At 44.5% G+C, this 18,220-nt stretch overlaps 3 protein-coding genes across 5 annotated transcripts in view; all 3 read right to left on the minus strand.

Annotated features, from left to right (window-relative positions):
* Positions 1-7,361, minus strand: part of LOC113582785 (rootletin) — a 32,319-nt gene extending 24,958 nt beyond the window's left edge. The window contains exons 1-4 of one of the 3 annotated variants that reach the window (XM_035520650.1): positions 6,309-7,361; positions 2,824-2,950; positions 2,275-2,420; positions 174-365 (exon numbers count right to left, since the gene is read on the minus strand). In XM_035520650.1, coding sequence (XP_035376543.1) covers positions 174-365; positions 2,275-2,420; positions 2,824-2,950; positions 6,309-6,365 — 522 coding nt within the window. In that variant the 5' untranslated portion in view covers positions 6,366-7,361. Of the gene's footprint in view, positions 1-173; positions 366-2,274; positions 2,421-2,823; positions 2,951-3,611; positions 3,882-5,831 lie in introns of those variants that run through there. The other 2 variants (XM_035520652.1, XM_035520651.1) reach the window with 2 other exon arrangements.
* Positions 7,362-7,364: 3 nt separating this feature from the next.
* Positions 7,365-12,857, minus strand: necap2 (NECAP endocytosis associated 2). The gene is made up of 8 exons (XM_027018739.2): positions 12,714-12,857; positions 11,635-11,735; positions 11,448-11,552; positions 11,113-11,194; positions 10,532-10,640; positions 10,142-10,304; positions 9,974-10,058; positions 7,365-8,320 (listed from the first exon to the last, which is right to left on the minus strand). Exons 1-8 carry the CDS (start codon positions 12,803-12,805, stop codon positions 8,278-8,280), a joined length of 780 nt encoding a protein of 259 aa, XP_026874540.1. The 5' UTR covers positions 12,806-12,857; the 3' UTR covers positions 7,365-8,277.
* A 2,904-nt stretch (positions 12,858-15,761) lies between these two features.
* On the minus strand, positions 15,762-18,034 carry LOC113582783 (SUZ domain-containing protein 1-like). Its single transcript, XM_027018740.2, has 4 exons — positions 17,846-18,034; positions 17,361-17,410; positions 16,940-17,194; positions 15,762-16,481 (listed from the first exon to the last, which is right to left on the minus strand). The coding sequence occupies exons 1-4, from the start codon at positions 17,894-17,896 to the stop codon at positions 16,370-16,372; spliced, it is 468 nt and encodes a 155-aa protein (XP_026874541.1). The 5' UTR covers positions 17,897-18,034; the 3' UTR covers positions 15,762-16,369.
* Positions 18,035-18,220: the final 186 nt, after the last annotated feature.

An 18,220-nucleotide genomic window follows, 5' to 3' on the forward strand; every position in this document is an offset into this window, starting at 1 on the left:
ATCAGAGACAAGGTAAGGTGTACTTTGGTTGAGATGCCAGCACCCTGACTGTGATCAGGTCAGTACTATAAAAAAGATGGGAATGAATTAAAGGCAGAAATCAGTAATGAATAAATGAACCAAGGACTGAATGGCTAAGTGCAGAGGGTTGAGGGCAGGACACGGTCGCTGACCTTGGCCTGCAGTTTCTGGACCAGCTGAGCCTGCCTCTGCTGCCCCTCCTGGTAAGCGGTGAGTTTGCGTTTGTAGGCAGCCTGCTCCTCCTCCAGACGTCTGCGCAGCTCCACGTTCTGCTGAGCCAGACTGCGACACTCCGATGGGTCTCCGTCTGCAATGCCCGTCTCCAACCGCAGGGTCTGCTCCAGCTGCAGCATACGAACACGTGCGCACACACACACACACATACGCATACGCACACACACACGCACACACGCATACGCACACACGCATACGCACACGCACACACATATATGCATACGCACACACATATATGCATACGCACACACATATATGCATACGCACACACATATATGCATACGCACACACACACGCGCACATACACACAATCATGCACACGCACACACAAACACACGCATACGCACACGCATCCGCACACACACACACACGCACACGCACGTGCATACGCACACACGCGCATACGCACACACGCGCATACGCACACACACACAAATTTGTACAGGCACAGAAACGACAACATACACACACACACATGCAAACACATGCACATGCGCGCGCGCACACACACACACACACACACACACACACACACACACACACACATATACACAGGTGAATACATCATTCTTTCCAACAAGTGAATTTATCTGATTACACTGCAAAGTCTTGAAATAACAGCTCTAATTCATATTCATAAAATATATTATATTCACTGATATTCTGCCCTACATGTATATGTAGGGCAAAATTATTTTCTGAGATAAAAGGAATTTTAATCATAACAGCCTGTGAGAAGGAACAAGAAATGTATCCCTTGCCAATCACATTTCTTGGTCTTAAAGAGCAGCTATAGGGTGACACAGAAGGGTTAACAAACACTCCCTGAACCACCTCCAAGGAGACACCCCCAACCAATGATAAACATACATCCTTATCACCATAGGAAATGCTCAGGACCCCAACTGAGGCAGCCAGTGAAAAGCCTGCAAGAATTAAAACCAACACTGCATGTGGAAAAGCAAGTCCTCCTTACTCCACATGCATTCTGCTCCTGTGCCATATGAGCAACACCGTGCTGCTTTATTAGAATGGATTGTTACATTTCTGTAGTCTCAAAACTGATCCTTTAATTGTCAGGTGACAAACACTTAAGTAAGGATCACAATAAAACAAAGCTGTGCCACTCTTCCTATAGGGCCATAGCAGGCCCTGTTAAACACCAACCCCCATAACACCTCCCCAAAATCCCCTCACCCCACCCCACCCCACCCTACCCTGTTGACAGTCTCCAGGGGTGACAAATACCATGGCAACATGCCACTTCATTTCATTCCACTCCTCATTGCCACGGAGATGGGTCTGGTCTCCCTCTCACACACAAAGGAAACCAGGAAAGAGAAAAATGAAGGGAAGATGATTTGTATTCATCTGAGAATCTCTGCAAACAATGAGAACACCTCAGGTGCATCTAGCAGAAACAGGCTGCCCTTGATTCCCTCCTGGTTGAAACAGACAATCTGCTCCGTTTAATGCAGTGGTCAATCATTGGCAGTGTCTGGGCCATTTCCTTATGCTACTTATATAACGTTCTTTTTCTTGTGCATGACAAGAGGAAGTGCAGTATGCCCATGCACACCGCATAACCGTGCATGCTAAAAAGGATAATGAGAACCACAGAGTTCCCCTCTTGGGCAGGGAACCCTAGGCAAGCCACCTGGAACAAGCTCTAGAGCCCACTGCTTAACAGCCGCCACTACACACCAGTCTGATATGCTCGGGCCTAGTCAGAGCTTTGTGGTCGTGAAATGCCAAGTTTAGACTTCCAGGATGTTCAGTCTTAAATAACAGTTAAAGATTTCTCAACAGCAATGCAGCTTCTATTTTTATCGTTATTGTTGTGTTACCAGACGCTGTTAAAGCAGACTTGGACACAGACACAGGCGTGCGCTGGGGGACCTCAGCCACCTCTGCCTGTGTGGCTGTAGGCGGGGCATGGGCATGACTGGGGCGGGGCATAGGCATGACTGGGGGCGGGGCATGGGCATGACTGGGGGCAGGACTCGCACATGTTCTCACCCTCTCACTGATGGCGCTGTATTTGATAGCCAGCTCGTCACGGTCCGCACGACTGTGAGCCAGCAGGTCCTCCAGACGACCCAGCTCACTCTGCAAGACCCGGTTCTCCTCTTGGAGGGACAGGACTGAAGACATGCTGCCACTGGCTGCAGGGAGAGAGAGAAGGAGAGGCAGAGAGGGAAGATGAAGATCAAAGAGCCCCTACCTTCAGATCAGTGAAGGTAATCTCGTATTCCTACAACAATAAATGTTTTTTTTTACAAATGTTGTAGTGGGTAAAAATAATTAATACAAAGCACCACCACTAGTTTTTCCACAACTACTGCTACCAGGACCTCTTTTTCTTTGCTACTTTCAATCAGTTAATCTCAGTGGACCTGAAATATTAGTAATAGGGACTACATGGTTCATAATGGTACTGCTTATTCAACATACTTAGTTATCAAGAGCAGCAGTCCTCTGGTAGTAGTTCCACCCTAACTGAGTCCAAAATGTCCTTTTGGAGGTGAGCAGATCAAATGTACCCAGAGCAAAGTGTTTCGCGCATACCGTTGTTGTTCAGGTTCTTGGTGACAATCTCTCTGACTCGGGCAGGTATGCAGGTGGGTGTGGCATCAGGGGAGGGGCCTCGTACCGTCAGCCTCTTCTCTTCGGACAGCACGCTCTCCTCCAACTTCTGAAAGTCATGGCGGTAAATAATTACAGTCCAGTCTTATGTGAACTGTGCGTCTCACGGAGCACAGAGAGGCGGGCATCACAGGAGCCGCCTCAATCACCCCAATCAGATGCTAATTCTCAAACCCTTTGTAAGCTGAAGTGGGTCCGACAAGTACTTAGCTGTGCAGTGTGGTGGAAATGCAACACTGAACATGAGGTGCTCTGGACTAAACAACTTCTTGTTCTCCTCCCTGGACACAAGTTGGCAAACACATCTAAAACCTGCTCCCCACTGCTCTATGCTGCTAATCTAATCATTATAATCCTCATGAGTGAAACAGGAATGTCGAAACTGTTCTCAGATCAGGCTTGGAAGTGCAAATTCCACTGCACACCGCAGGTCCTGGATTACACTGCGGTAGGGACAGGTGGCGCGCGGCGGTGAGCCGTGCAGGCTGACCGAGCTGTATATTTAGAACAGCACGCGGAGACGTCGAGTACGCAACACCTCAAGAACGATATTACAAATCCACTTTCAAAAGTACAACTAAAATGAATATAAACAAACACAAGCGTAAACAAAATGAGCATTACGACATGTTGCGTTTATACGAACGGGTCTACCCAATCGGCGCGCTCGTTCGCTCGCGCCTCGTCAGTAGGAGATAAATCAGCGTCACCTGGATCACCGCCTCCAGGTGCGACTCCGCGCGAGCCTGCTCGGAAGCGCTCATTGTGGCGCGCGGCGGGAGAAAAGAAAGTCCGTACTCGATGAACTATACCACCTCGCCGCTCTTCTCCACAGACAAATTCATCTCGTAACGGGTCAGGAGTCCGAGATTGTCCTAAACACGTTCGCTACAGAAATCAGAGAAATGTAAAGTCCGTTTCTGGCGCGTCTCTGTCCCACAGGTGTTCGGGCCACTGGCTTCCACACACGCGAACTGCGGGACGGGGGAGATGGAGGTGCTTAAGAGGATGCAACACCCCCACTCTCTATTCACTCCCCACCCCCGAGCGCTGTCGCGCTGCCACCTACGCCATCCCATGCGTCCTCGGCCCTGAGCCCTGAAGATTTAAAACTCACATCACAAAATGACTTCTTAAATGAAACCTTTAGGTATACGTGATGTTAAAATATTTTCTAATCAGTTCTACGCTTTTGCATGTCATTGTTGGATGTGATTTTAATGTATGTTGCAGGTATGTTATTGCGTATGAGTATATAATAAACCACAGATAGCCTATGAACACTGTTATGATGACTTGGGCCATTCTGCGATATAATACGCTGTAAATATTAGCTACTTAGACTAATTTTCTCTCTCCTTTGTTCTTCCATTTTCAGTATTTAACTTTTAATTGGTAAAGTTCGTTGATACTGACACCGTTCAAGGTTCCTCACATTCACTCTCCTCACGTATGTGCGAGCGCCTGGTTCTGTCTCGGGGGGTCACCGCTCATTACGGACACCACGCGCGATTTTAGCGCTCGTGGTGGAACCCACCAACATGCTTAAGCGCGCGTTAGTGCTCCCGTTGCCATGGTTACAGACATGTCAACAAACAGATGGGTCTTCACTGTCGGCGTCAGAACCTACAGCCTTTCAGGAGTGCAGACCCCAAGCGGGAGGGAACATACCGTACAACATATTGTAAGAACAAACCTATAATTACAATAATTGATATTTATGTATGTACCTGCTTACAGGCAGTTGGTTTAGTGTTCGGGCAGAGGGCTAGGACTTATTGTTGAATTATGTTGATCTTAATTCCAAAATGATAAATCAGCACAGTCTTGGAAGTGAAACAAAAACTTTCACGTTTAGATTTTATTTTATACAAAAATGTAGGTCATACAGATATATTATAGAATGCTGACTTTTATTTTGAAACTTGGAGCGTCTATTCCATGTTCACTGAGGCTCCATTAACAACTTTTAGATATGATGCCCTCTTGTGGTATCGTATAAAGCGACACGTCAGGTCAGAGTCAGTAGTGATTAGAAATTCCCTTTCGTTTTCTCTCTTGACTTTCCCATTCAAATCTAAATTAAAGTAAATTGATTTCTGCTCATTTTTGAATGACGAAAAGAAAGTCGCCCGTCACTCCTGCTCATAAAGGTTTATCATACAGAGCGTACACAGGGCACAGGACCCCAGTACAATCAGCTACCTTCAGAATAGAAAAATGCAGTGGTGTGCTCCAATTAACCGCAAAAAGTAAGTCGGACTCTTTAGATCATAGAGTAGGTTTACCTAATGAAGTGGTTACTCTGTGAATTTCGTAGTAGTGCAAGGCAAAAAAAGTAACAGTTGCCTGGTGAAGAAACTCCCACAACTTTCCACATTAGGAAAATCCCCCTGCCCTTGGGAGAAAAAGCCGTGGTAGTACCAGGATTGTACATCTCAACCATACAACTTCAGACACTGGAAAATCTAGGTTTGTCGCTGATTAACCTTAAATAGCTTCAAATTGCCCATTAGCGACAGTGAACAAAGTTAGTTCAAAACGGCCGAGCATCTAGCATTTCTAAATATTAACCTTTTCCCAACGAGCTTAAATCGCATGCATATTTGCTTTCCTCCAAAACCACACGCCCACACGCTTCCCCATGTCGTTATAACCATGACAACCTCCGAGATAACTGATTTCTCGCATGCTTATTTAGATGGCTAGCCTAGGCGTATTTTGGGGTGTGAGACTGAATTACCCTGAGCTGATGCCCTCCAACACTAATGAAAGCATTGTTTTAGAATTCCCGTGATAATCAACTGAGCGAGGTTTACTTCCTATTCGGTGCAACCACACACCAACAATTTCCTGCAGACCAATATTGCATAAACTGTGCACGCACAGCATCTACCGGCATGCGCGCAGCAGCAAGCAGATACACGTACCTTCGGCAGAAATAGGACGGGCGTCTGGGTGCCATTGTATCAGTCTAATACACTTGGCCTGCTACCCTTAAGGCTGGCCGAGTTTTGAAATAAGATGGTGAGATGCGGATTCGCTCAGCGGTTTATTCCGAAGCCTTTCCGGGGTGGGACTAAACTGAGTTTATCCAAGTTCTCATGTCCAGTTCGTTCGCGCAAGGGTTCGCGCTGCGCGAGCGCTACCGACGCCGGCACGCGCGGACTATGTCGGATGTCATCGACAGGCTAAATCGGTGCGTGAGCTCTAGGGAGGACTTTATAACGGATTAGCACTATACAATCTTTATACTGCTCTACAAGAGCACATGGATATTTTAAAGCGAAATGCGGGTATGTAAGGCCTATCAGAGGGAAAACTGAACTCATTTGGTTACAGACATGAATGACTGAAAACAAGAGGCCTACTCAGTAAATATACAAAGAGTACGCGCAAGAACATACCCCGTTTGACTCATAAGCTTCGGTTCCGTTTGCAGAAGTCACCTGTTGCGCAGACATACTCAAAGAAATGCCTCACAACAAACCAGCATACAACAAATCGCGCCATGGAGACAACGCATCTCTATTTAACTTCCTCAAGAGCCTAGACAGTTCAGTCTTAGAACGTCCCAAAGCCAGTGTGTGTGTGTAATAGGAAAACGGACGTTCCTACTGGACCATATTTGACTTAAGACATCTGTCCATCAGAGAAACCACGCAAGGCAATAGACACTTGGACAAACACGGATAGTGGATTCATGAAAGAAAGCTGACGTCTTTTGAAAACAGTTCCATCTCAAGTGATCATTTAAATCCCAGCCTCAAGACTAATGTCAGTCTTAGATTGAATTATACATGTAGCAGTTTTATTTAAAAAACAAACAAACAAACAAAAAACCCAGCCCTTTACCTACATTTATTCATGCTTTTATACAGTCAGTGGACAATTTTCTTAAGACAGAACTTTATTGATCCTGGGAGAATTTGTAGTACTACAGTAACAGGAAGATGGAACTGTACTCTATATTTTATAGTACAGATGTAGTTAGAGGTGCATAGTTAGCAACACAACTGACCGCTCAGTCTAATAGACTTGTATGTGGTATAAGACATGTCCTACTTTATTGGCTACTTTGAGTGATGTTTTTTTAAATACTACATGTGCAACTGAGTTAACTAAGAGGTATGACTGTTACATCCCCATATAGTTAGTCAGTCATGAGAACTCATGTCATTAATGAAATAAGTTCTGCTGCTGAATTAATTCCTTAAATGATTACATTATAACACCTACATAATACATCACAGTAGAGTCTACAAAACCCACAATAAATATATTACAGAAATTTCCACCATCTGACAGGAAGGGAAAATGTTTTATTTACATATAAAGTAAAAGTTTTGCTTTACATTTTATACAAGTGTTTCCATAATTAAAGGCACTTGGGAAGAGTTTACAAATCTAAAGCTATTAAAACCAAAACTGGTTTAATAAAAGCAGGGGGGGGGGGGGGGGGGGGGGGGGGGGGGGTTGACAGCCAATATGGGAAGAATCATTTTTATAATCTGTAAACAAATCATTAAAAATAGATCTCAAGCACTAGCCCTGCTGTGGGTAGCAGTTCTTCCTCTTTTCAGGTTAAGTCACTATATAAGGTTTGATCTACTTAATACAAGGTTGCCACAGCTAAAGTAGCCTTTGTTCAATCAGGTTTGAGCAGTAGTGCAGCGGACTCACTCCTGCACTCTTCCTGTTAGGTGGGCCATGTCTGGATTTCACTGAGGCAAGACTACCTTAGACTAGCAGGATTCTCTGTGACACCTCCAAACAAAAGAATACAGAGACAAGAACTACCATGTAACCTAAAACCTCTGCCAGTTTAAAAACAAAAATACAACAAAGTCAGAAATTCCCAGCAAGCAAATAGGGAAAAAAAAAAAACAACAACCTTATTCAAAGGATTCCAAAAACTGCACTGAGATGACAGACAGAAAAGTTAAAAACTCAATGATGCAGAAAAATCAGAAAGGACGATGCACTACAAAGAAAACACTTTAAAATTAGGAAAACACAAAATATTTTCCTAAAAGAAAAATGGAATGCATACATTTCTCACCTGTAATTAGTGACATTTGCACCACTCTGCTCTCAGCAAAGTGAGGGGCCATCAACCTCAGACCTGTGCTTATAAACCCCAACTACTGGCAGCTTCTACATTCAGAACCAGCCTGTTAAGGAAAACAACAAATACCACTGCCTGTGGTATATGTAAAGTCGCAAGATCACTGCTGGTCTCTGTGTGTGTGTGTGTCTGTGAAGGGAGGGGGATGTCTTGATTTGGTATTATCTGTCCAGCTTTTTGTCACCTCTGAGGGCAAAGTGTGTGTGTAGTTGAAAAAGAGAGTAAGTGTCCATGTGCCATCAGGACTATTAGAACTGCACCCATCCTGATTTCACAGGTTCCTGAGTAGTGCTGCAGAGAGAGAGAGAGAGGGAGGAGGGGTGATTATGGGCAGATATTGTGCAGACAAAATAAACATGTACTAGAACTTCAGAAATGTAGATTAAGGGTAGACAGATGGGTACAAATGGCAATTATAACCATTCTTTTGGCTAAGATTTATGGGTGGAGATTACTCAACTCACTGAACTGTGGTTTTTTTTTTCCCCCTGAAGAGTGGCTTTGAAAAAGGCTTTTCATTGACATGCCACAGTGTCTGTCACACATGTAGTAGCTCTTCAAGGGAAGCTGGATGTGGTAGCATGTACATGTTTTACTAGTAATTCCAAAGCCCCTTCTTCACAAAGCTGAGAAGAGCCAGGCAGGAAACGACAGGAAATGTGAACAATAAAATTTAGGTTTTTCATTTCAATTTCATTTCAAACCCCTGTAATGAAAATCCTAAATTTCATTGGTCACACAATTTAGCGAGGTCACCCAAGGAGGATGGCTTCCCTCTTCAGTCTTGGCCTTCTCAAAGTTTCTTTCTGAATTCCATCGTGTTCATTATGGATCTGGACCCAGACATTAAGAAAGCTGCTCTGTGATAAATAAAGTTGTAATATAAATATATAAACAGATTTGACTTGACTTGGACACAGTGGTTTGAGAAAGAATTGCCAATTATACCAACGAATCCACTTAAACCACCATAATGACTAAGTGCAAATAATACTGTGATGTTTTGAAAATTAATTAAAAATCAAAAACTGAAATCTTTTATTCACAAAAGTATCCAGAACCTTCGCTGTGGCCTGGCAGATTGTGGTCAGGGGTAACACAGTTGACAATTTTTCTTGAGATGTGTCTGTTGCAACTTGAATTCATTGGACATAGTTTGGAAAGCCCCACAATTTACACTGCAGTGTCAGGACAAAAACCAAGCCATATGGTTGGAACAATATGTGGATCTCTACAATCAATGTGTGGCAAAGCATAGCTCATGGCAAAGATATAAAACAAAATCTTTGAATGTTCCCAGCACCACAGTGGCCTCAGTAACTTTAAATCGGTGTGTAAAGCCTTGTGAAAAAAGATTCTCTGGTCCACTGAGATGAAAATTGAACTCTTTGGGCAGAACAGCAAGCACTGTCCTGTGAAAAACAGCCACTGTTCATCACCTGGCTAATACCATCCCCATGGTGAAAGTTGGTGGTGGCAACATAATGCTATGGGGGAAACCTCTCACTCGCAGGTAAATGGAGACAGATAACAACTGAGGATGAATGCAGCCAAATACAGGAGCCTCCTTGAAGAAAATCACCTCCAGTGTGTATGCAAACTCAGAATGGGGAGACAGAGCTTCCAACACAACAATGCCTCTAGCATACAGCCGAACACTGGCTGTGCTTCCGTGGGCCAACCAGAGCCCAGACAGAACCCCCTTTGAACCTCAGTGGAGACCTGAAGATCGCAGGTCACAATGTTCAGCATCCAATCTGATAGAGCCTGAGAGGATCTGCCATGAAAATGGCATAAACTGCATAAACTGCACAAATCCAGCTGTGCAAAGCTGTTAGAAGTGCAACCCCCCCCCCCCCCCCCCCCCCCCCCCATCTGAACCCAGATCAGTCGGCAGTGTAACAACCTTATTAAAGGGCATGCACTTTAGTGGCTAATACTGACCCAGAACCAGCAGCTGTGAAGTCCCCCCACAAGTCCTGAGAGGGCTGTGTTGGAGCTGAGGGTGCCCCAAAATCTAGCAGCATTCCTGTGGGAAGGGAGAGTGTAGTTATACAAGCACATCTTGCACTGACCACATGGAATCCAGTCAGTGAGTGCCTGTGAGTGTACCTGTGCTGGGCTGGGCGGGCGCTACTGTAGTGGGTGGAGTAGACACTGGCATGCCAGCAGGAGGGAGGATAGCCCCACCTTTCGCACCTGGAGGAGGCGGGAGTAAACCGCTGCCCGCGGGCCGAGATTTAGCAGCACCTGCAGCATCTTTCTTCTTAATGTTCTGAATTAGAGAGAACAAGAGAGACAGAAAGCAAGCATGAAAGAAAGCAAGAGAGGGATGTGATTAAAAGATCTACATCCTAACAACATTCATGAGAGAGAGAGAGAGAGAGAGAGAGAGAGAGAGAGAGAGAGACTTGGTGTGTAGTTGAACAGAGAGAAAGTCCTGGATTATTCTGATAGCCCTCATTTTATTATCCTATTTGTGTGTCATTCTCCTTGCCCTACCCCAAGACTGATCTTGATGGTCTGACCCTCCTTGAAGCCCAAATCCAGTTTGGGAGCTGAGCTCTGATTGGCCGCCTGTTTGGCCAGCTCACCTTCCTGTTTCACCCACCTGAGAGAGAGAGAACGTGAATGAGAATAAGGAGAGAGAAGCACAGAGTGTAAGACAGCAAAGCTATAGAGAAGCCATAATGAAATTTCATCCTGCTGCTGGCATAGCTGATGGACTAACCATGGGTGTTAGGAGCCTGGGGACATATTGCTAAATGAATGTCCTATTTGTGGCACAAAGCCCTAGATGTTTTATCTTGGTGGGACTAGTAAATGAGTTACCAGATTATACAGCAGTACATACTTAAGATTGTCAAACTAACACTACGAAAAAAAATGCCTACTAGTGAGTTTACTTTGTATGTTAGAGAGCACTTCCTGCTTTTCTAAAGGACAGTGTTCCTTTCACTTCCTGGACTGTGTTGAACACCCAAGCAACTAGCCAACTGGTACCATTCCAGGAAACCAGACAGATAAATTGGCTTGAACACTCCAGTCCTTCCAGAGGGAGTGAAGTCACAGCGATGACTCACTTGAAATGGTCCTGCAGCGCCACGTTGAAATCAAACGAATCTCCACGGTCAGCGAACCCAAGGCCGATAAACGCGTGCCGTCCTGGGATAACAGGAAAGGAGCTTAAACAGGTCAGATAGAATATTACAGGACCGTGTAACAACTATTGAAATAAACATTATATGTTTATTTTATGAAGATATATGTATAGTGCTTCAATTCCAAAAATCTAAATTTACATAAAGATTAATGAATTATTATTTAAAGTTGTACATATTTAAGCCATATTATTCTTCTCTTAGAAGAAACACTGAGTACTTCACAGTAAAGTCAGAAAGGTCAACCCTGCTTTTACCACTGCCGTCCTCTATCTTGATCACAAAGTAGCGGCTGGAGTCAGTGACAGCCTCCACAGCAGGCCCGGGGTACTGCTCTACCGGCGCCTGTGCAAACAGCTCCCCTAGAAAATCCCCACCAGCAGAGTTATTACAAGCACACAAACAGGATCGGTCCATGGCCACCTACACACTTCCTGCTGCTACCTGTGTTCTTGTCTTCGAGCTTGATGTAAGCAATCTTGGCCTTGGCTGTGATCTTCAGACGCCCGCTCCATGCTGGCTCGTCCAGCTTCCAGTCAGCCGCCCTGCATGTTGAAATGGACAGTGCACATCCCATACATCTACTCAGAATCGCTCAATACGGAATGCCCAATACGAACATTCAAGTGTCATCAAGCAAGACTAAATTTGCCCTGACAATGCGCTCAAAACCAAGCTTGATATTTTCTGTCTTGCAACAAATACTGAGTACAGGAACTAGAGAAACACAGTCGACTACTCCACATAACTCTTACGCATCCACAGAGCTTCTTTGGTAGTGAATAGCTGTGCCAAATGTATGAAGACATTCATAGGCATCTAAAGCTGTAAGACCGAAGTACTATTAGGCAAGTACTGTGGTGCGTTAATGGCACCTATTAGTAATAGCAATGCATTAATAAGTAGCTTCCATTCAAATTTCTGAATGCTTATTTTTATACTTATTGTTAAACATATCACGGCAGAGGTGGAAAATCCCCGTTCTCCTGTTAGGGAGTAATATATAATTATTAAAATAGTAATATAAGGCCATGAACGAACTTCTACCCTTACGTAACACTAAAACGTCAGGGCCACCGTAACCCGTCACGTCTGGTGCCGTTAGTTCCTGATAAAGTTTTCATGAAACAAAATTTCGTTTAAGATAACCGACTTCTGCATTCCTCTTAAACAGCAAAAAATAAGTGGTCTTAAAAACCACAGCAACGCTGACTTTGACGGGCAAGCTAACAAGCGGAACACAATGTGAAAGTTTGTTTCGTTACTAGCATAGAAGCTAACCAGTCAAGAAGCCTGAAAATGACTCCGAAATTCTCCAACAGTCCGTGACTTCCTCACTTGCCAGCTCTCCAAACCAAACACACCGCTTCAGTTTCTGCTTCGTACTAACTCGAATTTAACTGCGGCGTTTGCGTGGTTAATTACCCAGCTAATTAGCTCTGGGCTCCCGGAACTTCAGCCTTCGTACCCTGAGCATCAGACCTGGAGAAGTTTGTTTGAATGTGACTGTTCTTCGTACTCACCGATAACCACGGTTAGATGCTCGTGGAGGAATTCTGTAAACGTGCACCTCCGGTTTAACACAAAGTATTGACTCATAATCGGCGTCCGCCATCCGTGCTCCCTAGCTAGAAACTTTCAATAAAACCACCTGTCCAAGCACAGCAAGGAAGTCTCTAGTGCGCTTCCGGTCCGCACGTTTCTCAAGCACAATTAAAAGTCCTAATTGACTGAATCTCAGTCAATAAATCATTTGTATGGGATTCTCATAGGCAGTGGAAATGAAAATGACAACATTTTTGGAATAAAGTTTATTTAAGAGAAAACAGCACAGACAGTGGCATACTGCAGTTGGGTGGTTGAGTGCACAAAGTCAGGCAGCCTGATTTCTTCGGGCATGCTTTCTTAAGACAGTACAGCTTACAGCAGTCTAATGGACACACTGCACGGTTGGAATACAGAAACATACCGACTTCCATTAAAACTCAAAAGCACCTAAAACTTTACCGCAGCACTTGTTACTATATGTGACGATAAATCCTTTGTGTATTGCACTCTTTGGCCAATGGGACTACCACTTGAACTCACGGTTGGCACAAGAGTTCACACGGAGCTGACAAACATAACTGTGCTGTTGTACCCGTCAATGCTACAGCAAGGTGAAACTGGTAACTTCTTATGCTATAAAATGTTCTGCCAAATCAGCACCCAAAGAGGTGCTGCAGATGGGCGGAGCCCAAGTCTCTGTGCACAGCCGGGCAGTGACTCCAAAATCCCTCATACAGTGAGACATATTGTTACAGTGCAAAGATGGAGATATGGATTAATAACCATTATAAAGAACTGCATGGTTCCAAGGTCATCAGCTTATAACTGAACTCTATCTACCCGCTCACAGACCAGTGCATAAACATTGTTAAAACTGCAAAAATCAGTCCACACATATGCATAAAAAACAAAGCAGCACAAAAAGAAAAAAAAAGGGGAAAACCCCCCAAAACAAACATCTAAAGCTTTTTTTTTGTTTGTTTTACAGGCACTATAATTGCTGTTGGGAAAACTATGTATGGCACTTGTGCTTTAGATTCAGTAAGAGGCTTGGTGTTTACGCATCCTGCGCGTGAACTGCATTGGTGACCTGAGGCTTGCGCTGACGACATGCCATTCACTAGCGCATGCCATCGGGAAAGTGGTACGGGCTGGCAGGGTTTACCTTGGCCGCAGTTCCAGAGCTCAGGAGCCCATTCTCTTCACACTGTGGTGTTTCCCTGCTCCAACACACCTGACCTGCCTTATGGAAAAGACTTGCGATCACTCAGCGGACTGTAGAGGTCGTTTAAGAGCCAGAACACAATAGCGTGCAGAGCAAAGAACCCCCGAGACCGGTACTGGGTTACTTGTTCATGCTTAGCATCTTTTGTTGTACTCCAGGTTTAAGCAGAGAAGGCTTCATATGCTTTGATCACCCTGCTGCAAGCCGTAGAACTATGCTAGTCAATAACGCTAACCGCAAGACTTTGTCTCAGAACCTGACAGGCCAGTGTTACATGTTGAGGTTACAGCAGGTGTGTATGCATTTCTAAAAGCCTATAGTAGTGATGACAAGTAGAAAAATAGACTGCTTTAACAAGCCAAAAGAGACCCCAAAACTTGACAATTTGTATTCAAATGCTGAGCATTTTCCACCAGTTAAAGGGACTTGGAGGCTTTTGCAGGCTTTTCTCAACAGGGCAGTTTCCTGCTCACAGATTAACCCCAATCCTAAACTACATAAAAGATATTCGATTTAGAATTTCCCCTGGTATGGTCTAGGCCCAAGGCTAATTTGTGACCATAAAAACTGCCCTAGTTTTGTTTTTTTAATAACCATCCTCCCTCTTTCACTGGAGTTTCAGGGAGCAGGGAGCTATAGATTGACACCAGCTACAACCGCCAAGGTGGTTGGACAGACAGAACACAGTAACTATACACTAGGGCTTAGGGTGAGCTCACTCTTTGATAAAACAAAGCAGGTCTGATGACCTTAGTTCCTGAGCGCAGGTTATATGGAAGGCTAGGCCAGACACACATTAAAGAAACCCATCAGTCAAATGCAAATAATGAATATAAGCCAAACGGCATTTAGCATAATGCTAATGAGACACACTAATTCATTTTTTAAAGCATTTTTCAGTATTCTTCTAAACCCAGTCCTTAAAACTAATAAAGGACAGCAATGCAGAATACAGACAGGGTAATTTAGTGAAAAAAAAACGGTTTGTGTCTGAAGAACCAGCAGAGAAAACACTAAATAAAGGAGACAGAAAGACAGAACTGTGTAGATATCGTTTGAGACACAGCACTCTTACAAAGCCTGCTTAAAGCTGCCCACTGTCCACACACACACACACACACACACACACACACACACACACACACACACACACACACACACACACACACACACACACACACACACACACACACCCCCAATAAGACAGTTCACATCTGGCAAATAAATCCATTCACTCTCAGAAAACCTCCAAATGGCTCAAACACTCTTCTTTTCAGAAGCATTTGTGATGAATCTTTTGATGGCAAATCTCTTAAGGAGGCCTACGTCGCCCTCACTGAAGTCAAGTCATTACACTGAGCTTTGCAGTTCTATCTTCATACTGCACAAAACATCAAGATCAGGTTATAAAAAAGAAAAGATAAATGTTGTAGATACCAATATGTTGAATTATCTGGTTCGGTTTTTTGCACTAGTCTAAAACATGAACAAAAAATTCTTTACAGGCTATTATATATAAAACAGAAAGCTAAATGGAATAAACAAAACCAAACAAACAGGCACTAAAAACTTTAACCTTTTCAAATACAAACCTATCTCCCCTCCCAGTCTGGCAGGGTTCTCCTCAATAGTTATTGCTCTGTGGATTCTGACACTGGTGCCTTCGTAACCATATCTTGTGTGTTGTTTCTTCAGTCCGTAGTGGGACATCCCTACATCAATTTAAAGGTCCAGTCAGGAAAAACTGAACCAGCCATTCCTCACCCCCTACCGTCCAAGCTCAGTGTGCACTGACAGAGAACCAGGGTAAACATACTCATCGCACAATCTATCTGGGTGCTGTCTTATAAGCCTGTCATAATTCTCTAATATATCTATTATTGCAGTACCCTTATCGCTGGCCTCTGAGCTGCAGTGATTCATGACTTGGGTTTTAGCAGAAATCCCCAAACTGCAGCATCTATTACTCATAGGAGGGATAGGGGGTGGTTAGCAAGAGCCTCACAGTGTAGAGTCCTAGAGTGAGGGTGAGAGAGAGAGAGAGAGAGAGAGAGAGAGAGAGAGAGAGAGAGAGACAGACAGACACACAGACAGACAGACAGCAAGAGCGAGAGAGAAGGAGCCTTATCTAAACATGGCCCAGCCAGCCTCCCAACCCCTCCTCACTCGACTTTCTCCTGTGAGCTCCGCTGGCACAGCCTGCAGGAGGAAGGGCTTGTTGGGCTGTGGGATGTGTACCAAAGCAGGTCGACACACAGTCGTCCGAGCCGCTCGGCCCGCCTACCTGCTCTGAGTGTGCAGCCCCTCCACTGCCTCTCCCCTTGCTCACAGCACACACACACTGAGACTCAAACTCACTCCACATGGGTTAGCACCACCACCTCCCCCCTTATGCTCTTCCCATCTCTATCGGCTGAGTCGGAAACCTGCGGTACCGTCTGGCCCTAGTGGCTGGCGGATGATGTGATTGTTTGGCCGCAGAGATTCTGATGTGGACGGACCACTGGCAAGGACTGGTCTGAGAGGAAAAGAATGAGAGAGAGAGAGAGAGAGTTAAATTAAGTCAACAGTGATCAACATCAATAAACTATTTACAGTGACAAGATTACAGGAAATGGCTCACGTCCAAAATGGCTGCAACAGCCATTTCTTCTCTAATGACTCTTAATTTTCTGTTAGAATACAGGATGTTTTTTTCTCTCAAAATATAGCCAAGACTACTCATCATACCTAGGTAGCAGCACACCGAGTTAAAATATAACTGTAAGTCACATTATGCAATTCTTAGTATATAGCTAGGACCACAGCTCATATATAAAATGTATGTAATGAAGCATTAAGACTGTGGGTTTTTTTTGGCCACCGTATACACCCTACAGAATATCATGTGCCAGTCTATGCCTAGTCCATGAAAGCATTTTAGACACCTGTGTTAAAATGTCCTCCTCTTGTTTAGTAAGCACTTGTATGTCTCACCTGTCTGCTTCCTGCCTTTCCTGAGATGGCTCTTCGGCGCTGGCGCTGCCCAGAATCCTCCTCCTGGCTTCGGCGTACTCTGCCTCCCTCTGAGCCAGGGACTTCACTTGATGCGCCGGGCGGGCAGATGCACCCTGCGCTCCCAGGGATCCGTTGTTGGGCGGCCGCTTAAGGATACGGATCTGCGGAGGGGGGGCCGCAGGCAGGGAATCGTCCTGAATGACCACGGCGGTCTTAACGGGCAAGCTTTTGCTACTGTAGAGAACAGAGTTGAGGATTTATACAGCCAGTACCAAAATACTGCGTAATCCATACAGGCATCATTGATCCCTTCAGCTGACAAACCATTGTTCACTAACGTTACTCCACTAACTTAAACACAGCTACTGACGTGTTTGAACAGTTCGCTACTACCACTCACTTAGATTTCTCATTGATTTTCAGTTTCGCCTCCAATCTTCTCTCAATCTCCTGCAGATAAAACATGGGGGTCAAACATTATCTAGTAGCTAGCTACTTAGATTTCTAGCTAGCTAGCGTTGTTAGCTAGGCAGCTATCTAGCGAGCAAATAAGCTTAGCTAACTTGCCACGTTCAACATTAAAAGTAAATACAAAGATGCTGCAAAATGAGAGAAAAATACACTTAATAGGAACATATACAGCCAGACCTATGGGTTGGTAGCCAGCTATACATTTCCGTATGGCTACCAACTCTATTAATGAAATCATCCTAGCTAGATGGTACCAAGCTAGCCGGCTAACCGGTTAGCTACGAATACAAACCCACTTCAGTTGCTATAAACTCAGCCAGGCCTCCCCACTACCAGAGGCTAAATACATTAAAGCAATAAAGACCACATCTTACGGACGTCACTAAAACTGCAAAAAAAGGACAGTTGTCTTACTCCGCTATCTGCAGCATCCTCCCAATTATCAGACACATCTTCCTCTTCCATGATCTAGCTAGCTGGAGCTGGAGCTGCCCGGCTACTCGAGGACAAACCTACGACTCTCATACTTTTATTTTTGAAGCCTCAAGCTTTGCGCTTGGCTGCCGCCTAGCAGAGTCCTGCGTCCCTACAGGTTTCCCAAAGATCCCAGGACGCTTACATGACAGTGACAAAAACTTTCTGTTTTTATTTAGCTATATAAAAACTAGCAATGTGTTCCCACTGGGAAATAAAGAGATGAACACTAACAGATGTTGTTTTTCTGTTTATAATCACTGCTGCAAACTGTCAGCGATACGCAACAAATGCGAGTGTTTATCATGCGATGTG

The sequence above is a fragment of the Electrophorus electricus genome, chromosome 20, assembly GCF_013358815.1.
Source record: "Electrophorus electricus isolate fEleEle1 chromosome 20, fEleEle1.pri, whole genome shotgun sequence".
NCBI lineage: Eukaryota > Metazoa > Chordata > Actinopteri > Gymnotiformes > Gymnotidae > Electrophorus > Electrophorus electricus.